We start from the raw sequence: 26201 nt of genomic DNA on the forward strand, positions 1-26201 counted from the left end.
GCCATGGGTGACCCTACCAGGAGCATAGCTCCAGACGGTTTGTTCTCAGGATCATAGGACCACACAAGCTTCTCCACCATGACAAGGTGACAATCCACAATCCCTGGAGACTTTGTAAATAAAATTCAAACACAGGAAAATCTGCAGATACTGGAAATCCAAGCAACACACACAAAATGCTGCAAGAACTCAGCTGGCCAGGCAGTATCTATGGAAAAGAGTAAACGGTCGACATTTTGGGCTGAGCTCCGTCAATAGGAATGAAGTTCAAAATTGGTTTAGCCATTGAAGACAGAGGGTAGTGGTGATGGTGTTTTATTCTGACTGAGATCTTTGGTGATTTTCTTCAAAGATCAGTGATGGGACCTCTGTTATTTGTGATACCTATCAACAATTATATTGTAGATGGCTGATTAGTAAATTTGCACATATTGGTGGAGTTGTGAGGAGAGTTGTCAAAGTGGGTCATTAGACTACATAATTGGATACACGAGGAAAAGGCAGAGAGACTTTATTCCAGCAGCTTAAAGAGGGTAATGAAGGTTTTCAAAATGCCAGTGATGTGCCCAGTGAAAATGAAAAGTAAAAAAAGATGAAAGAGCGCTGGGAAGAGCGACGAATACAAAAGCTGAAACTATGAGGTCCAGAGCAGTGCAGTCGCTGAAAATCTGAAATAAAAAGAAATGCTGGAAATACCCAGCAGATCAGGGCAGCATCTGTGAAGAAAGGAAGGCTGAGTCAATGTTCTATGTTCATGACCTTACATTGTTCTGACACAAACTGGAAAGGTGGTCCTCTGGTTATTGAATCTGATGTTAAGTTTTGAGGGCTGGAATAGGCCAAGATTGGAAGACGAAATGCTTTTTTCTCAAGCCCATTCTAGCTCTCATTGAAACAGTGTAAGAGGTCAAAAACAGAAAGATCAGAGTGGGAGTGGGATGGAGAATTGAAGTTGTAGCTGGAATACTGGAAGAATGAGAGGTTACTTGACTGAAATATATTCAGTTCTCAGTGTCTTGGAGTGGTAATGTGGAGAGAATGTTTCATATTGTGGAAGAATGTAAAACAAAAGGTCACAGATTTAAAATAACACTGGATGACAAAGCTTATTGGAAATCTTGTTTTCTGAGATTTTTTTTTGTTTATGATCGACCGATGGAAGCTGAACACAAAAATAATTTCAGACTACTTGTATCATGTAGGAACTTGAAGGAACAAGAAATTAACTTTTTTGAATTAACATGTTTAATTGCATAATGGTGCTGATGCTTTGCAATATTCAACTAAGTTAAAAATGTTTTGTTAATGATTTTCATTTGTACTCAGTGTCTGAGGCTTCTCGCTTAAGTGTCCAACAATAATCAGCCAGCATTGATGGATTCTAGTTCCTTGATTCCATTTTTCCAGAACGAAAATGTCCTGGTGAAATCTTTCACCATGCTCATCACTGACAGTGCTTAAGATTTTCAGGGAAGAAGTCTAAATGAGAATACAGAAAATGAATGCTTATTGACATGTTGCACTTCATGGTTTTGTATGCTTGAAGCATGTTGTCAACCAGCTGCACACAGCTTTGTGCTCTGTAGTTGCCAAGAAAATTTTCAATAACATTCTTGAATGCCTTCCATGCGATTTTCTCCGGTCTCATTAGAAGTTCTTCAAATTGCCTGTCATTGATGACCTGTTTGATTTGCGAACCAACAAAAACACCTTCCTTAATCTTGTTATCAGTTACTCTGGAAAGCATCTATCTCAAATTTTAAAAAAAACCTTCACCTTCCTTGTTCATCGCTTTAACAAAATTTTTCATAAGCCCCAGTTTTATATGAAAAGGAGGCAAAAATATCTTTGTTGGATCTTGAAGTGGCTTATGTGCCACATTTTTCTGCCCCTACTGCTTATGGAGTGGCCAATCTTTTTTAACATGGTGAGATTCTTTAGCATGGCTGTCCCATTTGCAAATGAAACAACAATACGTGGTGTATCTGAGTTGCATTCCTAGTAGCAGCACTACGACTTTCAGATCACCACAGATGTTCCAGTTGTAGTTTCAGTACTGTATGTGTTTCAACAGACTTCCAAATTTGGGTAGTTTTTTTCCATGTGTACTGCATAACCCATTGGTATTGATGGATTGACATTGCTGTTGTGTATCAGCACAGCTTTCAGGTTTAACACTGACAAATCAATAAAGGGTTGCCATTTTTATGGGTCATGCCGGCAACCCAAAGCATTCCTGGACAAGATTTTCAGCTTACATTGTGGGGAATATTAGCACCCAAAATCCAGAAGGTACACATAGAAGTATTCAGGAAGCAAGATCTTCATTGTCCAGTGTCATGGGTAAACCATTTCAATCAAAGTCATTCTTTATTTCTCTCTGAATGGACAGTGGAAGCAAAGCCTGAGAATTTTTAAGGGCGGGATGGATACTTAACAATCAAGGAAATGATGTCAGATATGGGTAGATGGGAAAGGGGGTACAGTCAGAACTCTTAGTGGGATACACTTGGTGATCTGTGCTCAAAACTTCTTACTCATGGATATGGCTTGAAGACCAGATTAGAACCAACTATTCTCCCTTGCCCATTTGAAATATGTACCAAGGTCACTGCTGAGCTTTACTAACAAACATGCAAGGTTGTGGAAGATCATAATGTGGGTGCAACCCAATCCTGAGTGACAATACTACAATGATTTGGTACTTCTGTCAATAAAAATATCTTCTAAAAGTACTTGAATTTATTAATCATGGTGGTTAAATAACAATAGATTCAAATTAAGTACCAGAATTCAGATCCAATCTAGTGCCATCTGGAAGGATGTGCAGGGGCTTGAAGATCCAGGAAGGATTCAGGAACAGCTTCTTGCACTGGGCCATCAGATTTCTTAATGATCCACGAATCCATGAATACTACCTCATTATTCCATTTCTTATCTACTTTTTATATATTTTTATAACGTGTATGCCTTTGCACTATACTGCTGCTGAAAAACAATAAATTTCACATCATACGTTAGTAATAATAAATCTGATTCTGATTCGAACACCACCGTGTTGTTGTAATGTGAACAAAGTCACCGAGCAGTGCAGCCTAAAGTAGGATTTTATTGGACACATACAAATGAGCTGACACCCATTTGGAGTCACGAGAGAGAAAGAGAGAGGATATGCCCTAACACTTACTATGGAAACGCATAATCACATAACTTATTGACATTAAGGCCTTTCATAATTTCCTAGTTCTGTATTAAGCAATGGATTTTTAAAATTGTTTTGTCTTCAATAACCCCACTCATCTGTCCAAACAGATATGGACATACAAGCATTTTAGAATTAGCTGGTCTTTAATGCATGTGACAAAGATAAGACACTGGCTGACATTTACTAAGCAAACTAGTCTGTTTGTTTGGATTGCAGTATGGCAGATTCCTTGGTGAAAACCATTTACCTTTCTTAATGAGAACAGTCATTGACTTGACTTGGCAGTCCTGCTGCCCACATGATCTATCTTCTTACAAGCTGCTTTGGAAAGTCTGTTTGAGAAACAATGGTTTGTTTGGTTATCGGAGATCAAATCAGTAATGTTTAATTGAGTGATGTATAGCTGGAATAGTTCCGCATGAATGCATGAAGATAAAAAATGTGGCCAATTAAGGATTGTTTATATAAGGAAAGATAAAAACTGTTAAAGGAGGCATATAATTCAGAAACAAGCAATAGTAGGTTATTGTATCAGGTTAAACATTATTTTTAAATAGTACCAAAGACTGTGATTCTCTATTAACAAACAAGAGAAAATCTGCAGATACTGGAAATCAAAGCAACACACAGAAAATGCTGGAGGAACTCAGCAGGCCAGGCACTGTCTATGGAAAAGAATATAGCCAATGTTTTGGGCCGAAACCCTTTGGCAGAACTGGAGAAAAAAGACTGAGTAGATATTAAGATCGTTTTGTGAAACAACGCAGATTTCAATCCATTGCTACCACCATTAATATATTCAAGTATTTAAATATTGACAGAAGTAACAAATCATTGTAGGATTGGGTGCGAACCACATTATAATCTTCTGCAACCTTGCCTACTTGTTTTGAAGGGGTAAAGCTCAGCAGTGATCTCAATATCTGTATGCTAGTGACTGAGGCAAAAGCAGTAAGAAATATTTTGGAAATGCAGTTGAATGACTTACTGCGTAAATTTCAATGTCTGTCAACCAAAGGAGAAGGGTCCTTGCAGATGAGGTTATTTGAAAGATATAGAAATGCTTCAGATTTAAGTAAGACAGAAGAACATAATTATATTAACATGTTGGCACATTAGATTGATGTGGAAACTGAGGATATTTTGCACTATTTTTGAATGTTTATGGACAAGCCTGGAAATAATGGGGGTTTTGTGTAGATTTAAGGTATGGTTGGGTTGATGGCATGTGTAGATTAGAATTCAGGATTTTTCAAAAACATGCCTCTGCCTCCCAAGATTAATAGAGGTGCCTTTGAATACTGGCAAGAAATCCACTCACTGCTTTAATAAACCGCACGTGGGTGGATTATTGATGGGAATAATGCACTTAAGAGACATAATTAAATGTTGGAAGATTTCATGTTTCTTTCTTCTAAATTTCAAATCTATAGCAGTGGCTTCTCTGAGCTCAGGAAGCAGACTAGGGAATAGAAGAAGAAATTTGGGGTGTGTTTATGATTCTGCTGAAGAGGAAGACCACCATCAGTCACATGAAATCAGGGCCAAGGAATACTGCAGCGAGGAGCACAGGGCAGAGATGCACAAAAAGGAAATGTCGAGCAGAGCAAGTTGTCGGTCGTGGCTGTCCCTCGAGGTCGAGGATGATGGTCTTCGTTCTGTTGATCTACTTATGGGCTCTCAAGTGGCTTATGAGTCCAATCTTGGCTTTGAAAGTTCTTCTGCAGGACAGGTAGTTCCAGATGGTAGATTGGGCTTTGGTTGTTGCTGCCCCTCTTTCCATTTTCTTCTCTTTTCTTCTAATTCTGCACACCTGTTGGCTTCGAAAGTTGCTGTTCCTTCTCGGATAATGGCTTGCCAGAGTTTCCTGTCCTTGTCATTGGTTTCCCAATTGTTGATGTCGATATTACATTTCTTCATGTTGGCTTTTAAGACATCTTTGAATCTCTTCTGTTGTCTGCCTCTTTTACATTTGCCTTCTTTAAGCTGGGAGTAGAAGATTTGTTTCGGTAGACGTTCATCTTTCATCTGAACTACATGACCACTCCATCTTAGTTGGTTCTTGATGACGTAGGCTTCAATGCTTGTTATTTTTGCTTCATTTAGCACACTGACGTTGGTTCTTCTCTCTTCCCAGGTGATATTGGTGAAAGACCGAGGAAGGGGTCTGTAGAGATAAGTAAGTGTGGCGGGGTGGGGAGTTCAGAGGTAGGGAATATTGTGAAAGAGAAGTGGACAAGGAAGGAAGAGTTCAGTCCCAAAATATTTTCTGTTTCTCTAACCAATGATAAGCTATTTTATTTACCAAATGAAAGTACAGAATACATTTTGAAATAATAATGAAAACACTGGGGAAGGCAGCTATAGAAAATATTGTTTTCCTTGAATAAAATGGATGTTATTAAAATTAATTTGGTAGATTTAAAATTGGCAGTTCAATGATTCATAGCTCCTCACTGTTCACAGCTTTTTAGAGTATTAGCACAGCACAACAGCATTTCAGAAGACACAAGTTGTATGGAAACTGTTTGCACTGAGCTTCTGTTGCATAGAAATGGAATCCTAGTTTAAGATGGCACTACTGAAGATGGGCGACAGCTTACTGGCGGTTTTCAAAGCAAGAAAGATAATTAAATTATTAATAGCACCCTTTCTGTGGAAAATTGTGGTAAATGATCACTGCAAACAATGAAGAGGTGAGCAAAGGCGAGGCTGATCCGAGGGCTGAGGGAGGTGGTCGTGTGTCGAGGCATATTCAAGGAGAAGAGGTTAGAGTGAGGTCAAGGCAAGTTTGAGACAGAGTCGAAGTTGGAGAAGTAGTTGGAGCAAGCAGAGTGGAGAAAAGTTGAAATGCAGTTGTTTCAGAGCCTGTCCACCTAATTCAGGAATGAGGTTGGATCCACCTAAGTACCGGGCCTATTTGGAAAGGTTGAGTACAGGCTGGAATGCTGGGCTCAGGCCTGGAGCGTATAGCCTGGGTCTGAGGCGGGGGATAGTCTGAGCCAGATGGGCTGAAAAGGTAGCGTGGCGTGACTGGAAGTGAGGGTCGGGGCCAATTCTGCTCCACAGTGTTTACTCTGCTCTCCTCAGCACTGAGGCTGTGCCTTGTTCTGGCTGCTCCAGGCTGAGTGTCTGCAAGCTTCGCGGCGATTTGTGATGAACTGAGACTGAGGCTATGGGCCTGTTCTGAGCTTTGGGTTTATGAACTCAATTTCATTCTGAATGCTTTTACTTGCTTTATCGTTTGCATGATTTCTTTTTTTTTCTCTCTCTCTGCACATTGGGTGTTGTTTTTTTTAAAAAAAATTGGGGTTCTTGCTTTCTGTAAGCAAATGAATCTCAAGGTTGTATAATATATACATACTTTGATAATGTACTTTGAATTCTTTGGCTCAAAGAATTCTGCCTCGTGGGCTCCATTTTCTTAAATATATTTATTCATCCATTTATGATTAATGGGAAACAGTGATAAGAGCAAGGTTCATTGTACATCCCCAACCACCTGTCAGAAACTAGCGGTGAGCTGCCTTTTTGAACTGCTGTCCTTGGTGGTAAAGATACTCCTGTACTGTTGTAAGGTGATTCTTTGTCTCTTGATTAGCTGTGATATGGGCCCCATCGTTCAAGAAGCTGCAATATTGGCTCCATTGTGCAAGGAGACGTCGGGGAAATAAAGGCGGACATCCGTTGTAGAGAAGTTACTGGAAGGAATTCTGAGGTATAAGATCTCCCATCAAATGGATAATCAAGGCCTGATCAGGAGTAGTCAGCAGGTTTTGTACATGGGAGGTTAGAGCATGTCTGATAAATCTTTTGGAGTTTTCCAAAGAGGTAACTGAGGAGATAGATGAAAGTAGAGCAGTGGATGTTGTCTATATTGACTTTAGTAAGGCCCTTGACAAAGTCCCATGTAGAATGCTAATCTGTAAGGTTAGGTTGCCTGGGATACGGGGAGAGTGAGTAAGGTGGATTCAGATTTGGCTCAATTAGGAAGCAGAGGGTGATGATTGGATGTTGATTCCTGGACTGGACGCCTGTGATTAGCAGGTTGCCCAGGGGTCAGTTTTGGAATCTCTGTTATTCATTAATTATATAAATGACTTTGATACGAATATACATGACACAATTAGCAAGTTTGCTGATGATGCTGAATTAAGGGATCTTATTGACGGTGAAGAAAGTTGCAATGAATTGCAAAGAGATCTTGATCTGTTAGGGAGATGAGTTGAGAATGGTAAATAGATTTCAGCTGAGGTGATGCACTTTAGACAGTCAGCCCAAGGCGGGACTTACACTGTGAATGGTCGTGCAGTTGATGAGTGTTGTGGAACAGAGGGACCTAGGACCACAAGTGCACAGTTCATTGGCAGCAGCCATGCAAGTCGACAGGGTAGTGAATAAGACATTTAGAATGCCGGCTCTTATCAGTCAGGGGTGTCTAAGATGATAAAAGTCATACATAGATTGAACAGCGAGAGGGGAAAATGGCTCATACAAGAGGGTATACTTTTAAGGTGATTAGAGTGAAGTATAGGGGAGATGTCAGAGGTAAATTGTTTACACGGTGAATGGTAGGTGGGTAGAACACACTGCCTGAGGTGATTGTAGAGGGAGATCTGCCGAAGGGCCTGTTTCTGTGCTGTGGTGCTCTATGATTCCATAGCAAAAATAAAAGCATAGTACTAGGTTCCGAAATTGGAGGAGCATGACTATCCTGAAGAATTGGAGAAGATTTTGGAGGAATCTTGGGGTAATTTATAGAGGGATCTGAAGATGAAAGAGAGAGAAAACCACACGAATCCTGGACTTTGTCAAAAGATTCCAACCACTTCTTTGTATCAATGTATGCTAAACCATTAAAAGTCAATTACTAGACTCCTACAGTTTATTTATAGTTCCCAGATTTGAGGAAGTGTAGAGTTATTGGAGATTTCTGCTGGATTCCAATTTTGTGCTTTCAGTCAAACAATATGAAGTACAGATTAGAGTCACATTGCATATCAAATGTTCATGCTCCAATAAGTTTTAAGGAAATGAGAAATGTGGGTAGAACTGTTTAATTGCAGCCAGAGGTGTTCTACCAGACCTCTGGTGAATAATAAGAAGCAGAATGGCATATCTAATTGTGGAACAGTACACTGAAGCCCTTGAAGAATATGGCTGTGTTCTGGGTACAAGTAGCTGAAGAAACTGTGCAGCAATTTTGCTAATGACCTTGTTGTCTCCAGAGCTATTGTCTCACTTCTGTGGAGGAGGATGAATCGATTGGTGTTTGAGCATTTCTGAAATGGGGTCTTTGCATTGGAATTGTGACACATGAGTAACAATCTGCACTTTGACTTGCCTTGGGTTCTCCTAATATTCAAGTTCCCATTTCATTACCATGGCCAGTATTGATCCCATTCTTTAAGTGCATTAGCAGATATGCATGGGGAGTAATTATGTGAGTCAATACCATCAGATGTATCTATAGATGCTGATTGAGGCTAAACTTATACCTGTTAAAGTGAAGCTAATTACTACCTCCAACACTTAGGAAATCAGTTCAAAGCTTGGGGAAACTTGGGAGATCATTTCAAAGTTTAGAGAAATTTATGGAGGTGAGTGAGTCCCTACCAAATCGTTCAGGGTCTTCCCCTACCAGAAGTCCTGGATGAACCAAGAGATCTGCAATCTGCTGAGGGATAGATCAGAGGCATTCTAAGTCTGGTGACCAAGCATGTTACAAGAGGTCCAGGTACGATCTCTAGAAAGCCATCTTACATGCAGAGTAGCAATTTTGGACTAAACTTGAATCAACGAAGGATGCTCAACAGTTGCAGCAGGGCTTGAATGCCGTCACCTCTTACAATGTGAAATCAATAGACATTGGCAACAACAGGACTTGGCTTCCAGATGAGCCATCGTGAACTCCCACAGCTCCCAATGACACTTTGATTTCAGTCTCTGAGGTGGATGTGAGAGCAGCGGTCAGGAGGATGCACCCATCTGGCCCAGATGGGGTACCCGGTTGAGTACTATAGATCTGTGCTGATCAGCTTGCTGGAGTGTTCACTGAGCTCTTTAAGCTCTCGTTTTGGCAGTCTGAAGTATCATAAGACCATAAGAAAAGGAGCAGAAGTAGGCCATTCATCCCATCGAGTCTGCTCTGCCATTCAATCATGGGCTGATCCAATTCTCCTAGTCATCCCCACTCCCCTGCATTCTCCCTATACCTTTTGATGCCCTGGCTAATCAAGAACCTATCTATCTCTGCCTTAAATGCATCCAATGACTTGGACTCCACAGCCGCCCGTGGCCACAAGTTTCACATTAACATCCCCTGACTAAAGTAATTTCTCTGTATCTCTGTTCTAAATGAACATCCTTCAATCCTGAAGTCATGCCCTCTTGTCCTAGACTGCTCTATCATCGGAAGTAACTTTGCGATATCTAATCTGTTCAGGCCTTTTAACATTCAGAATGTTTCTATGAGATCACCTCTCATTCTCCTGAACTCCAGGGAATACAGCCCAAGAGCTGCCAGATGTTCCTCATACAGTAATCCTTTCATCCCTGGAATCATTCTCGTGAATCTTCTCTGAACCCTCTCCAATGTCAGTATATCCTTTCTAAGATAAGGAGTCCAAAACTGCACACAATACCCCAAGTGTGGTCTCACTGCTCTACTCACTTTACACTTATGACTGGGTGGCTAAGCATATCTCCAATGCCCTATTTAAGTTTGCCAAAAACACCACTGTCGTTGGCCAAATTAAAGGTGGATGGTGAATCAGCGTATAAGAGGGTGATTGGAAATCTTCCTGGGTGACACCACATCATCAGCCTCTTACTTCATGTCAGCAAGACCAAAGAGCTGATTACTGACTTCAGGAGGAGGAATCTAGAGGCCCATGAGCCAGTCCTCACTTGGTGGGTCAGAGATGGAGAGGGTCGGAAACTTTAAATTCCTTGGTGTTATCATTTCAGAGGACCTGTCCTGGGCCCAGCACATAAGTGCAATTACGAAGAAAACATGGCAGCACCTCTAATTCCTTTGAAGTTTGTGAAAAATTGGAATGACATCTAAAACTTTGACAAATTACTGTAGATTTGTGGTGCAGAATATATTGATTGGCTGCATCATGGTCTGGTATGGAAACACCACTGCCAATGAACTGAAAGTCCGACAAAAATAGTCGATACAGCCCAGTCCATCATGGGTAAAGCCCTTCACACCATTGAGCACATCTACACAATGTCACAGGAAAGCAGCATCCATCATCATGGACCCCACTACCCAGCTGCTGCCATCAGGAAGAAGGCACAGGAGCCTCAGGATTCACACCACTAGATTCAGGGGCAGTTATTACCCCTCAGCCATCAAGATCTTCAACCAAAGGGGATAACTTCACTTGCCCCATCACTGAACTCTTCCCACAACCTATGGATTCACTTTCAAGGACTCTTCCTCTCATGTTCTCAATATTTATTGCTTATTTATTTATTATTATTATTTGTTTTGATTTCTTTTGCACACTGGTTGTCCACACTGTAGGATGTGGTCTTTCATTGATTCTATTATGGTTATTGGATTTACCAGTATGTCCACAATAAAATAGAATCTCAGGGTTGTATATGGTGACATATATGTACTTTGATAATAAGCTTCCTTTGAACTTTGGACATTTATAGGCTTGAATGACCATCTCAATTCCATTAATTCTTGACCGTCAAGGATTTCAATTCTGGGCTGTCAAGGATTTCAATTCTGAACCTCTCTTTTCTAATTGCATTACCTTCAGCCTCAACTTCTGTATCTTCTTGTTAGTCACCAGATCTCTGCTGCACAAACTTCAAATTCAGGCAAATTTTGCTATCCACATTATTTTTTGATTTGTTCTGATTCCAACACTTTTATTGGATCATGATTGCCCAGCATACTGAATTGATAATCTTTACAATAATTTGCACACACTTGTCCATCTCTAACTCTGTAATCTCCTCAAGTTCCATTACTCAACTCACTAGCTCCTTGCTTTCAACTCTGTTACATACGTATATAAGAGTGGCTAAATCTCCAGGACAGATGAGGGGTAGGCTACACAATTACAGGACAGGACAGAGCAAATTGCTGGAGACCTGATGGAAATTTTTGCATCCTTACAAGCTACAGATGAGGTTCTGTAGGACAGAAGGATAGCAAATGTTTTCCTGTATTCAGGAGGGGCAGCAGGGATGAATCAGGAAATCACGGTCCAATAAATCTTCTATCACTGGTGGGAAAAAGATGTGGCCTGGGGACCTTGAGGTACAAATCCATAAATCCCTGAATGAGGCAGAACAGGTAGATGGGATGGTTTAGAAGGTGGTTGAGAAGCTTGCCTTCAGTGGGTATGGCAAAGAACACAAGAATGATGACTTACTGTTACAACTTAGTAAAACACTGGCTTGGCCACAGCAGGAGATGTGGTTGGAATCTTCAATAGCCTGTCTGAGAAGGTGTTGGGCGGGTTCTATTACAACCATTATGAAGCATTGAGACAAGGACTTGAATTGCCAAGATACAAAAGGCTAAGGAGGAAATGCAGAAAAACGGGACCAGAGTAAATGAGTACGTGGTTGGCAATGGAAACAGTAGGATGAACGGCTTGGCTCCATGCTGTAGGACACTATGACCATTTGCCATTTTTACCTGTTCCTTCTCTTACCTTCTGATGGCAGAGCCATAGCTATCTCGACTCTTCATCATGAAAAGTTTTTGCTAAGCCTTTTGTTTCTACCTCTCTCACCAGCTGGAAGTTTCTCAAGCAATATCTGTTAGAAGCCTTCATTAAATCATTTGCAACAGTTGTCCTTCCTTCTGTAAAGCATTATGAAATGTTTTTACTGCATTATATGCACTATATGCACCCAAGTGGCTGTTGAAATTACACGAAGGAAGATCCTGCCTGGCACATCTCTCACATTTAATGCTGATGCTTCACTACAGCTAAATTTACTCACCAAAATTAAACTAATATATGCTGTATATTAAAAACATGGCAATCTTTAAATCACAATTTATTTTATTAGCTTTGCATTATGAACAACAGAAATAGCTGTTTATGGACAGTTTGTAAATAACTACTGTCCTGAGAGAAAGGAAGACATATTTCACAGTCTGCTTTCTGAAAAACACATCTGAGTACAATGCCATTCCATATAGGATGAATACACAAATGAAGCTTCATTCAAGCATGTTTGATTGAATCCTCAGATAACAACTTTGGCACAGATGAAAATATACATTGTGTATATACACTGTACATTCACAACAGTATTATAATTATCTGAGGCATATTATACATTATATTGTCAACTCACATCTATATCTGTTAAAGTAGAAGTGCAAATTAAAGAACAAGAAATTCATTATATTGACAAATTATTAAAAATAAGGTTTACTGCAAAAACCTTACACATTACATGTTTTATCAGTTTTAAATCTCTTATTTAGCTTATAACTATTTTACATAGGTTAGGTATCTAAAATTTGCATTTTGCATTTTATTAGTATATTATCCCATTTTTAATTGTGTTCCTTTCTTAGTCCCATTCAAATCCAATTAACAAAAGATATTCAAAGGAATCCCATTTTTAAATCCTCAACCACAGATAGATTTCCTGCAATGCTTTAATGATTGGAACAGGTTAAATACATACTTTCACTTTCAGAATGCCATGTAAAGAAGACTCTCAGAAGGCTTTGCCTTCTATCAAACCTTCACCAAACAACATTCAAAATTTCTGATCACCGTGAAATTAAATTGTGAGTAAAAATTTTAGAATTGTTACTTCAAGCCTTAGCAATAATCCCTGAATGTCAATATTTCAAATGAATTAACACAACATTATTGGTGAATGTGTGTGTTGAGAAGATGGCCATTTTGGCATAAAAGATCAACCTTGCCTGCTGTCCTATCAAATCCTTCAATACTTTGTTGTTAGAAATCTAATCTTTAATTCTTTATATTGCCTATGTAATGTATTTGTCCGATGTAATATTCCACTGACCCATGCTATTTTTAAAATAAATTCTATTTGATTTCCTTTATTACTTTTAATGTTAATATTTTCAACTTATTGCTCTTTATTTTTAATCCTTCAGCACAGCAAAGCATTTGCCTAAATCAACTTTGCAAATTTGCAAACTATGGTGAACTTTCAAGTCAGGCTAGTTGAGAAAAAAAGAGCAAACACCATCATATGAATTGATATTAAACAGTGAGGTATTAAGATCCAGAAAAATAGGAAAAGAAAAAGAATTGGTCTTCATACTTAATGAGTGGTATTTATGACACACTGGGTGATGTTGAAAGAAAACTAGAGGGAATAATGTCTAGATGTTATGAGTTGGCAATAATTATTGATGCTGAAACCAGCAGAGTGCAAATCAGAGAGTTAGTGAATCTAAATTCCTTAGAACACAATCTCAAAAGCATTGACTCCTACTGAGTTTGCTGGATTAAAGATTGTGCCCTCTACCCATGCACCTGAGATCTTCACAGATACCACCTTTCAGAATTTGTTGCCTAGATCCTGCTAGCCTCTGCTACGTGCTCCTCAGCCTCTGGATAAGAGCACTGATCTGATTCGCTTTTGAGGCATCATGAGAATACCTCAATTTTATACATAGCATGAACCCCATGGGTAGGACTCATGTTTGTCCTAAAATGCCTCTGTTCGGGTTGGAGATTTCCACTGTCAGATCCAGACTCCAACTTCTCGACAACAGTTACCACTTAAAAAGAAGTTGTAAACTTCTGGAATTAAGTCTACACCAATTTTTACTAATGCTGGATTGTTTTCCAAGGTGTCCAATTGTTTCCCTCTAAAGCAGGTATAGAGGTCTGCTGCAGATCCTGAGGAATTTAGCCCCATGTGGCAGAGAGAAAGCAAAGTAATACTGCAAAAAAAAATATGATCACCTACCAGGTGAAAAACACATCTACATTCTGTTACCTGCTCCAGGTGGCCAAAAGACAAAACATTATTTCCATTAAGCTTTAACAGATTATAAAAATATATGAAAGTCCAAATCCTGCATTACATTTACAGCACTTGATCTGAAATATTTTATTTAAATCTCATGATAGAGTGTGAAGTAGAAAAACAAATTTAAATAAATAGTCTATGTATTCAATTCCCTTAGCCTCAGAAAAAAACATGTTAATAATGTCTTAGAAGAAATTTCCTGCCCCTCAGTTTTTAAAATATCTCTAGGATTGCTCTCTAATTGAACAGTGGCCTTCACAATTAGAACAATAAATGTAATCTAAATTATAGTTTGATTGGTACTGCAGATCTCAAAGATGCAGATAGTATTGAAATCTATCTAGTTTCATAAATAGATTGCTATTCTAATCCTAAAGATTAATGACACTCATTGTTATAGTCATGTCATAATGTAGATTCTTATGTCACTTGTACAAATATCACTTTGGTTATTGTAAATGAGAAATAAATTTGCATGATTCACTTTTAACAAACTATCCAAATGTGATGAAAGAGAATCTAAGTTATCAATTCAATGATTAATTAAAAGAGTACTATGGGGGAGTATCATTAAATATTTTGATACTTTATTAGTTACAAACAGCCAAATACTAACTGACTTCTCAGCACTCATTATTTATGTATTCACATTGATTATTGTTGTTGTTCCTTTCTGTGTCTTGTGGCGCATCGGGTGGCTATTGCTATTTCTTTAGAATTTGTCTGTGTTTTTTTATGAGGCCGAGTTGCTAGCTGGGTGCTCAACCCAACACATGCAAGAAGCCGCCAGATTCAAACCCAGGACCATTCGCCTCGAAGTCCGGTGCAGATGCCACTACACCACCGGCCAGCTACATTGACGTATACTCAAACCTACTTTGTATATAAAAATGTATAGATGCATGGAGGTGGGGAAATAAATGGACAAATAAATTGCATCTGTAAAGATTGAGATAATTATTTCGATGGATAAAATGCAGGGGGAATGAATTCATGATTCTACGTATATAAAGCCACACGACACCGCTCTATCCACATAAATGATGGTACTATGTATCTGCACTATAGCAACATAAAGTTGCTAGAGTCCATGATCTAACTAGATTTAAAATTTATAGCTCAACTTGATTTCACATGTATGAATTAAAACAATACTGTACAACAGTATTTAAGGGAATAATTATCAGTAAAGCACTGATATAAACAACCTTCCTTGCTAAAAATACCAATGCCTGCTAAAATGCTAATTTAGTTTATATTATTGTCTTTGATTGCCTATAATTGCACTGAACACTGAACACATGAAAGGGTGTAGCGTCAATCAATGTCTGACTTAGAAAATTCAGGAGTTGTCACAGTGTCTTCAAATGCTGCCTTATTGGTGAAAGCAGCATTAAGTGAAGCACTGTTCTTTGCATTAACACGTACCAGCTCTGACAAAGTAATATTGTCATGGTTCACCAACAATGTTTTGTCCATGTTTTCCTTACTGTGTTGTGACACAACGCTGTCAAGGAAGTCTAATTTTTGCGGCAATATTCCACTTTCGAACAGGTGCTTGGCCAGATATGAAACAGCAACGTTGCCCAGGAAGGAGAATAACATGGCCATAGTTTTAAAGGGAAATCTTTGAACATAAACAGGATCAGCTCCAAATGTATGCTCTAAGTAACATCCAGGGTAACAAATAAATGGCTGCATATGTAAATACGGTTCACCACCACTAATTCGAAGCAAGAAGCCAATGATATATCCAGCAATGGAGCCGTAAGTGTTTGTTCCCTTGATGAAGAGCACTGATATTAACTGAGGGAAGATAATAACGTAGACAAGATCTGAACTCAGATACCAGAGGCCATAGATTGATTGAGCCAACAGTGCCATAGATGTTGCAGCTCCTCCAAATAGGAATATGGTGATTCGCATTACCCACACTATTTCTTTGTCTGTGGCCTGCAATAAATAATTATTTTGAGAAAAGAATATTAATTACCATGACATGACTGCAAGAAATTAAAGTAATCTGGGTTTCCCACAAGAACTGAATTCACAGACAATACAAATGAGGTGAGTATATTGCACCATTCTCTTTACCAACCTAACATCACTGAGGATTACAAGTCCCTCCCTTAATCTCTGTGAGGAATAGGATTTAACCTAAAAAACAATAACTATTGTACCATTTCCTATTTTATTGTACAACTTCATGTTTAGCTACTTTGTACAAAAGAATCATAACGTGATGTAGCATAGCAATAAGCCTTTCGCCTTTGGGAGCTCTTTAAAATAATTATTTATACAACAGGGCCCTGTAATTTATTTCACTGAAACTATTTATTCACTCTCTTCCTGCAAGTTATTAATAAAGTTGCTTCCACCATTTTCAAGTAATGCATTCCAAAAATTTACGTCACATGGTTTTTTCTTTTGCTAATTTTATTAAGTTTGTGATTCATTTCATTTGATGTTTGGCACTCGATCATCTACAGTATTTTTCTTTTCTAGATTTAAGATGGTTTACTGTCATTCCCTATACACAAGTGTAAGGAGAATGAGATAATTGTTACTCCAGACCTGATGGAGCACAAAAATCCACAAGATAAAGAACACAATAATACTCCAAAAAAAGTGTTTGCACCTCCGTGACGTGATGCTAGTTTGTATATAAGGTGACCGATGAGAATTAATAAAGTTGTGGTGGAGTTAGTGGGTGGAGGCGTTGATCAGTCTTATTGCTTGGGGAAAGTAAATGTTTTTGAGTCTGATGGTCCTGGCATGGATGCTACATAGCCTCCTCCCTGATGTGAGTGGGACAAATACTTCATGAGCAGGGCGTGTGGGATCCTTCATGATGTTACTGGCCCTTTTCTGGCACTGTTCTGTGTATATATATATATATATATATATATATTCTTGTTGGCAGATAGGCTGGTGCTAGTGATGCATTGAAAAGTTTTGACTGCCTGTTGTAGCACCTTTCCTACTTGCTGCAGTGCAATTTCTGTACCAATCAGCGATGCAGCTTGTTAGGATGCTGTCTACTGCACATCCGTAAAACGATCTGAGTATGGTTGTGTGAAGTCCAGCTGTCTTCAGTCTCCTCAGAAAGCAGAGGTTTTGGTGAGCTTTCTCGAAAGTCTAGGATGTATTCTGGGACCATGAGAGGTAGTGTGTGATGTGCACTCCCAGGAGTTTGAAACTGCTTACAGTTTCCACTGCTGTGCCACTGATGTAAAGAGGGGGTGTGTGTGACGTGAGCTCTCCTGAAGTCGATAACCATTTCCTTTGTCTTTGACATTGAGGAAGAGGTTATTTGTCTGGCACCAGGCCTTAAGCTCTTGCACCTGCTCTCTGTAGGCCATCATTATCATTGTTGGTGGTGAGCCCCAGAACTGTCTTGTCATCAGAAAACTTGATGATGTGATTGCCTGGGCATTTTGGCCATGGGTGAGCAGAGTGTACAGCAGTCTGCTCAGCACACAATCCTGGCGGGGGGGGGGGGCACCCATATTGAGGATGATGGGGAAGGAGAGGCCGTTGTGCATCCTGACTGTCTGAGCTCTGTTTGTTATAAAGTCCAACACTCAGTTGTACAGTGGTGTATTTAGACCAGGGAGTAGGGGTCTGGTTACCAAGGTCAGTGGGACAGTCGTGTTGAATGCCAAACTGAAATCCAGAAACAGCATTATGACGTAAGTGCAAACAAGAGAGAATCTGCAGATGCAGGAAATCCAAGCAACACACCTGGAGCTCAGCAGGCCAGGCAGCATCTTTGGAAAAGAGTAACAGTCGACATTTCGGGCTGAGACTCTGTGTATTATGACATAAGTGTCCTTGTTTTTTAGGTGCGTCAGGGCCAGGTGAATGACAGATGCCATAGCATCTATTGTAGAGTGGTTCTGTCAGTGAGCAGATTGGTCATTTCTGACTTTGAATATCTTTTTTCTTAAATCTCTTTCCCCTCCCCCCCACAGAAACCCATTTCATTCATTTTGGAGAAAATATTGTTTAAATAGAAAGAATATGATGCAAGAATGTATTATGTTTTTCTAAATCTTAAAAGCACAAAATAATAAGCGATTCCTTGCTTGTAAGAAAATGAATTACCACTGTATTGAAATCTAAGCTTACCTCTTGTCTGAAAGCAAGATGGTAAATATTCCGAGCGAACATAGAACTTGCTGATAAGATAGAAGAATCAGCTGAAGACATCACTGCAGCAGAGACTGCACCAAGGCCAAAAAAGGACACGTAGGACGGGCACAGATGCTGCAGCACTATGGGCAAAATCATGTCAGTCTCGTTCCTGCTTTTAGGGTCTGGCAAGCCATAGGAAGTTTGATTCCAGTCTAAAAAAAAGGAAGATCTTCATATAAATGACACACAATCCATAAATATCTGTGGGCAAAAAGGAATGTATTCAAATATTTGATTCATATAAATTGTAGCAAGAAGAATTTTCGTGATTTGTAGTTTAGATAAACCTTTAATTTGTCGTCATGTAGTAGCAACATAGAAATAATATGTGTTCAAAACATGAAGTTGATAGCCTTTCAGTATAATCAGTGAGGAAATAAAAACTGTAAAACTTGGTTTACTGATGTATTTTAAATGACTACATCCTTTGACAGATAATTCCTGCTAAATATAACTGATACAAGCTAGTAAAAGATAGTGCTTTGCAAATGGTTTAAAAGATTCATCTATTACAATTAGACCGTGTGGTTAACTAGACAATGAAGGAGTAAATGCTCCAATTAATCAGTTGCAGAGCTTGACTGACACTATATGTGGAGGGCTCCCATTTGGTTGTCCTTCGGTATCATGAAAATGTTTGAATTTTCAAAAAGATATATATTTAAAATATAGCTATATATATATAGCTTTTTCACCCATTAACCAGTTATAAATAATGACCAAGTTCAATCCTTTTTAGGCTCTTTGTAGGCTAGCTGTGAGTTCCAAAAATGCCTTTCAATGATTTGCCTTTGTAGATCCATAAGATGCTGGCATACAGTGGTGGGACACTTAAATGTGCTGGACAAACATGGACATATTGCTTGATGTTTTGAATGTTCAGGGAGCAGTGAAAACTTTAAATTCGAAGACCGATTCATCATACAAAATACATGTATTCAACTTCAATAAAATAAGCAACGTACAATAATTGCAATAAAATGAAACAGAATGGCAACATTCTTAAAATCTCTCAAAGGATACAGATGGCAATATTATGGGGAAGAGATTAAAGAAACCGATTTACTGCAGTTATTCAATGGATTGAATGGTTCAGATGTAATGGGTCAAAGTGATACAGTGCGAATGAATCTGCTTTACCAGTAGATGCTCCTATTGCTCCGATTAGTACGGACGGGATGGCCATTACTACGCAACCGAAGGCAGCCAGAAAGGAGAGGACTTGTGCATAGGTAGCAGAAGAAGCAGAAAGGACTCTCTGAAAATATACCTGCCATGGGATTCCACCCAGCATCTGAAAAGATTAAAATATATCATAAAACAGAATAAATTATTCACCAAGCCAGTCAACATCAACGGGATAGTGCTGTGTAATTCCAGCATCTTCCGTTAATTCTGATTTCTGGCATTCAAAGGAAATGCGTCTTTTGATATAGATTAACAATGAGCAATTTAATCACTTTAGCACATACTTTCTCATTTACTTTCCTCGCCGATATTCAATACACTGAATATGGCCCTCACCAGGATAAAGACCGTTATGAAGCGCTCAATTATAAAAAGGCCATACCAGTAACAGGAAGTTGTCTATCCAGTTTAAAATGTCCTTTGGAATGATCGTTCCCATCCAAGGCTCCTGATGAACTTCATGGCTTGCGGTCGTGGTAATATCTGTAACTGCGGGATTTAACATGGCGAACGGTATACTGATCCACTGAAATAAAGAATTAATGTGTTGAAACGCTGGCGTACTTATCTCAAGTTTAAGATTACTGTATATTCGCGCTCGCATTCGTTTGGATTCCGATTGAAACTCCTACAGCGTGTTTTCGCCTTAAAGCTTACCAAACCCAAGAAGATGCAAAACAACTGGACCACATCTGTGTATGCGACCGAGTACAGTCCACCGACCAGAGTGTAGAATATCGCGATCACCGCCGAAATAATCACTGACAGGTTTATATCGATGTCCACAATGACGCTTAAAGTTGCACCTGAAAAAACGGAAGTTCAGTGCCTTAATATTGTAATTTTAAAGACTGTATTCTTTCCACCAAGTACTTGCTCCACCATAGAACAACATCTCGCACTTTGAACATCGAAACGACCCGTTTGCTTATTTCGCTATATAACCCAAGTGGTATCTTTTCCTTTGAAATGTAAATGAAAAATGCATTGACTTTGCAGCTATTCAAACTGCGATTTCCCTCAACGAGAAAGCACTTTGTGGAGTTACCTAGCGCAGAGAGTACGGCTGCAGACCAGAAGATTTCTCCCAGGAGAGCGGGGATGAAGAGCAATCCCCCCATTCGTTTGCCGTAGATCTGTTGAAAAGGGTCCAACATGGTCACGTAACCCCGTGAACGCATGGGTTTGGCGAAAAACAAGCCGCCTGCAAGACACAGAAATCTTCGGATCTAAATCAGAACATAAACAGCAGCCTCAGAATGCATTTAACTTCCTGCTCTCTGGATTCTGTTAATGTGATGTCCAGCCACCGTTCATGCTAGAATCGGAAACCCAGTATTTATTTCAACCAAGCACACAAAAAATTCTGTGATACTGGAATTCAGAAATAAATCATGAAATGCTGCAGATGTTTGTGGACCAGACAGAGAGAGACGAGGCTTTGTGTCAGATCAACACTGACCTGAAACGGCCACAGACTCAATCTGACCAGCGGTGCTTTTACTATTTGTAGTTGACTACGTATTGTCCTATAAATACATATGTTATATTAGAATCTGGACGAAATTTCTCTACGTAATATCATAATATCCACGTAATTTATATACTATTTAGAAGTCGCTTCGTAATTAGTAGGTTTAGTTGGACACGCTTTGCCAATTTATATTTTAATGCCTATGAATGTTCTTTCTCGTTAGCTTGCCAGTCGTAAAGGTTGCTGACTATTAACATCCCAGCTTGAATGCTATACGAGTCGTTGCGGTAAGAATAAAGCGCTGGCTTGACATCCCTTCAGGTGACACAATCCACAAGTGATAGAAGTACAACGAATGAAAGTTATGCTTAAGTGTTAAGAATGGAGAGTTAAACTCAGATTATTATTTTCTCATTATTGCAAAAACCCCTCTCTAAAATGATTACATTTTGTAGCATGAAATTATAAGCGGGTTTACGCGATGCAGATTTTCTGGCAATTGAAATATGACCGATTTTCCGGTAAATGGATTAACTCGACATCCGTTCTCATATCAATCTCCCACAGACTGGCGTACGACTTGTACATTTGAGTAATGCACAGAATCCTCCAGTAAGCATCAATCAAATCTATATCAATATCTTCAAAACTGATTTGGAAATTTTAATTATTGAATTAAGACAATAGTTAAATTATTGTTGCGTGTTAACCAGCTCTACACTAGTTTGTATTGAAGGTCTACGTGATGAGTTTTGAATGAATCGCTTTCTGGAACTGATAGCTTCTCAGCGATTGTGTTCGTTAAATTTAGTGATTACGGACAGCCTGCTGAATAGGCGTGGGCTGGCTGTGTTGATTGCTGAAATAGCGGAAGCCTACAATTCTTTTAAATTGTACATTCCCTTGTAGTGTCAGTTCATACCTACAACCAGGCTGAGTGCGTATCCGAAGGGAGCCTGTGCCCAGGCTAAGCCGTAGCCAGGGACATAAACCGCCTCTGCTGTGCCATTGATATAACCACCGCCAACCCAGGTCGCTGCCATGGGAAAAAGAAGGGTTTGGTTAATGAAATAAATATACAGCGGCAGTCCGACCCAGCGGTAGCATTCTAGGCTACCACTTCCAATTGTTGTTCCAACATTAACAGATTCGAGGGATCTTGCTAAGAGGAAGGCATTGCAGAGTATTTCCAATCCGCCCGCCATTAAATTCTGCACGTGGAGCGTGATTTACTAATACATTCTGGGAACTGTTTGTGAATAAACTACAATTATGGTGAGTAATGTATTTAGAAAGACCAGTACCGTGACTATAGTTAGATACCGGCTTCCTTTTTTTGTGAAGCGGCATCTGTTTTCAATGTTGGACCGTTCCCACTTCGACCAATTTTTAATGGCTGGATGTGACTTTGATGGACAGCAAGCCATTCTTTTTAATTTATGCTTTATTTAAACTTTTTGAAGATTTTAGAGCTTTGTGATAAGAAATACAGCAGCCGAACACTTGGCAGTTCCTCTTCCTGTGGGTTTAGAAGGTGCCAAATACAGCATGTGTCCAAGCCTCGATGTAGTTGAGAGCGTACCCAACACTATTTGTATTTGACGACGACAGCAGAGCTTTCCTTAGACAACCCGAAGAAAAGGAGCCGACGTCTTTCAATTAATCGCGCCTGCTCAGACTGAGCAATAGCGGAACTATCCCCGACAACTTGAAATCGGAGCAAATTTTAAAGAAAAGAACAAAAGTCCTGTGTGGGGTGGGGTGGGGTGGGGGTGGGGTGGGGTGGGGGCGGTCAGCGTGGTCGGGCAGCATCTGCGAAGGCAGAGGGATGTGATAGTCGACGTTTCAGATCCTGCCGCAGGATCTCGACCCCAAACGTCGACAATCCCTCTACCTCCACAAGATGTTGCTGACCCACTGAGTTCCTCCAATAGTTTTTTATTGCTCCGAGTTACAAAATGAAAACGGGATGACAAGCCAGCAGCACTCACCGGTCATGGTGAACCCACCAACCAATAAACCGATATCCCTTTCCCCGATCATTATGGCTTCACTCCGATCGATTGCTCCTTCCGAAGCCGAGTTCTTACTTTTCCAAGCTGCCCATAATCCAACAAATAAGATTAACAGGTAAAACAGAACGATCGCCACGATCCCATCGACGTGAACGGTCATTTTCCTCTTGTAATGAAGCGAGCAGAAACCTGCAATAGGAAGAAACATCCACATCCCTGTTACTTGGAGTACTGTACATGGATTAGTAATAAAGAACAAACACATAAAGCACTCCTTAAGGACACATAACCTGCTGCAATGGTTGTCGTCTGCGCTTTAATTAATTGCCAATGCAGACAGCAATCAAAAGGTTTCTTTTTCAATAAGCCGTGGTCATTATCATTCGAGTGTGGCCAATTTCCCCGATGGGTGCAATTCTCGGAAATCCGCCGCTAAAACACCGCGGTTAGTGCGTCCCCACAGTGTGTGGGTTGAACAATCCAGACAAGCAGGCGAATGGGGCATGGGCGGTTTGCGAAGACTGCCTGTCTGAGCATCTGCGGCCACCCGGCAAATCTTTCATTGCTGGAAAGGGTGCACACATCACCAATTCCCTCGTTTGGTTTATGAGAATTAAGATCTACTTTCCTGTTGCCACTCCCTGTGATTGCCGTTTCTTTACGAACCGTGCCTACTTCTTAGACATGCCGGCGACGCAGATAACAGCCGCGTAGCGATTAAACAATGCCTTCTCAGTAACGAAAGTTGAATCTCACGGTTACACCCTAGGCTGGTCAGTTTACTTTCACGCAAATTGGACCATATTTAACTTTTTTATTCTGCACACAGTGAGCAGATAAGGCAACAGGGATTGACAACTGTCAACGGGGATTGACAGCTAACCTGTACGGACTCTTCCTCAGAACTGGATCCATAAATGAAGTTTGTTCCCTCCCACAAAGCCAACTAACTCGACAGCATCGTTTAGTTTTGTGTCAAATGCCCTATACCTGCAGTTACGAGTCCACGATATTTCAGTTGGACCGGAATGGTGAAGAGGCAAAGAACTGTTAGGACGTTAAAGCATTTATCATCTTACAAGCGTACAAGGATGCCCCACGACGAAGTAATGCTAATACTTTCCCCATCGCGGCATTCTGTTGGGAAGCTAATATTAAAACGGGCTGCCCAAGCACAGGCACTTTCTCAGCCCGGTCTTCATTTGTACTTTAAAGATGCGGGGCCGGAGGAAACAACCTATCAATTCTTAACACGTACACAGGCATGCATTATTATCTTCACAAAGTAATACAACGAACCTCCTTCTGTAACCGTGGCTTTCAGTCCATCGACCTACCTTGCCTTAAGACTGCGAACGCAACGTGCTACGTGTGACTCCAGTCCGGAGAAGGGTTTATGAGGATCAACGCGACCACAGATCGTGGATGGCTGGATCGTCCTTAGACACTTTTCACATTCGTTTATAGAGGCGAGGTTTTCGTCAGCAGCTCCGGATGAGGAAAGAGACGAACGTCATCTGGATCGGAAAGAAAGCCCCCTATGAATAATTTGGATTTGTCAGTTTTGATCTGAAATCCGTTAAACTCAGAGGGCGGCGGGCGGGCAACACTGGAAATAGCTTGACACACAATATGTAGTTTAATTAATTAAGTAAAGATAAAATATATTATTCTACGTGACGTCTTTCATTTTCCCAGCATATGTATAACTTTGAGTCTATTTATGTTGTACACGTACTTCCTGAAAACCCAGGAGGATAAAATGACTCCCAAGAAGAATAAATCATTGGACATTGGCTTATCCATGGGCTGCTGGTAGTTCACCTTCGAAGCTTTGTTATTTTTGAATACAAAAGACTATTTGCAGAATGTCTAAGAAATGGTTAATGAAAAGGTTGTGGTGTAAAAAAGGCCATCAATACCAATCACCATTGGACCGAAGGCAACGAAATTCAATTTCCAAACCATGTAATAACTTCGACCGTAGCAGAAATTCCTGAACATCACTGGCTCTTGTGAAAATGAGAGGAAGTAAGTGCAGTGATGTATTAGAAGAAATTAAAATAAAAACAAAGTGGCTACTTCCCGCCGGGTTGCGTTTAGGGGCGGAGCCAAATGTGAGTCTTGGTCAGATAATCAAAGGAATTATCCTCGGATCCCTCACTATATTTGTTCTTCAGACTTCAAGAAATTGTGGAATAAGTTTAAAGGTGCCTCGAAGACTATCATTCCTGAATTATTCCTAGTTCCATGCAGAATGATGAAGACAAGGACCAATGGGTGATTGGAGAGCAAATACAAGAGACCTCCAATTCTTGGTACTTTGGGACAATTTCTTGGACCAGAGGTAACTCTTCAGAAATGACAGTTTGTACCTTAACTGGGAAGGGATCAAAGACCTCCTGGAGAGGCACAATAAGTGGCCTTAAGCCAAATTAGGATCATCTTGGGTACCAGCGTATAAAAGTAGGAATAAAGGAACAAAGTGCATAAAGATGCAATAATATCCTCAGTGCTAAAGAAGGAACCAGTACTATGTTTAATTGGGTAGACCTGAAAGGGTTTCAATGAATCCAAAAGCAGGTTTAAATCTATGTGTGCAGATCCACAAATTATGGTGAATAACAATCACACCTAGCCACAAGGAAACATGTACTGTAACAATGAAAAATTGATTAACAATGATGAAGCACTTAATGTTTATTGTACACAAGTGTTCAGAAAAGGTGTCAATGTTGGTTAGGGAACAAATGCAGTAATGGAAAGAGATTGTGTCCTTGAGGGGATAGGGACAAACTCCATTTGATTAGCTCTGAGAAGCAAAATGGTTTGATCTCAATACCTGGTATTTTATAAACTTCTGAATTCTGTGTGTGTGTGTGTGTGTGTGTGTGTGAGAGAGAGAGAGAGAGAGAGAGAGGGAGAGAGAGAGATGTACTGTAATTCTGCAAGGAAATCACGAAAATATCCAGGTGTAGTTACAGTGAGGGACTTTTGATCGTTTGTATAATGATTGGTGCAATGCTAAAGTAAAGGAAACAACAGTGAAAAATTTCCAAAATGTGTTCTAATGAACATCATTGACCAGTATGTCCTTAATCCAACT

The 26201-nt window shown here is 39.9% G+C and overlaps 2 protein-coding genes across 2 annotated transcripts in view; both read right to left on the reverse strand.

Moving 5' to 3' along the window:
* LOC140200212 (GRIP and coiled-coil domain-containing protein 2) overlaps positions 1 to 26201 on the reverse strand; it is a 448110-nt gene that overhangs the window by 246819 nt on the left and 175090 nt on the right. The gene's annotated exons all lie outside the window — the stretch shown is intronic.
* On the reverse strand, positions 15539 to 24474 carry LOC140200625 (high-affinity choline transporter 1). Its single transcript, XM_072264196.1, has 9 exons — positions 24433 to 24474; positions 23072 to 23284; positions 22003 to 22116; positions 20655 to 20810; positions 20264 to 20412; positions 19989 to 20132; positions 19559 to 19712; positions 18353 to 18570; positions 15539 to 16174 (listed from the first exon to the last, which is right to left on the reverse strand). Exons 2-9 carry the CDS (start codon positions 23253 to 23255, stop codon positions 15539 to 15541), a joined length of 1755 nt encoding a protein of 584 aa, XP_072120297.1. The 5' UTR covers positions 23256 to 23284; positions 24433 to 24474.

The sequence above is a fragment of the Mobula birostris genome, chromosome 7, assembly GCF_030028105.1.
Source record: "Mobula birostris isolate sMobBir1 chromosome 7, sMobBir1.hap1, whole genome shotgun sequence".
Lineage (NCBI taxonomy): Eukaryota > Metazoa > Chordata > Chondrichthyes > Myliobatiformes > Myliobatidae > Mobula > Mobula birostris.

What these genes read in the sequence shown, in the direction of transcription:
- LOC140200625 (XM_072264196.1), bottom strand. Translation starts at nt 23,255, where the DNA reads ATGACCGTTCACGTCGATGGGATCGTGGCGATCGTTCTGTTTTACCTG. An exon ending in TGGTGGGTTCACCATGACCG is followed by an intron (nt 22,117 to 23,071) that starts GTGAGTGCTGCT and finishes TTCCCATGGCAG; the next exon opens with CGACCTGGGTTGGCGGTGGT. An exon ending in TTTGCATCTTCTTGGGTTTG is followed by an intron (nt 20,133 to 20,263) that starts GTAAGCTTTAAG and finishes TCTTTATTTCAG; the next exon opens with TGGATCAGTATACCGTTCGC.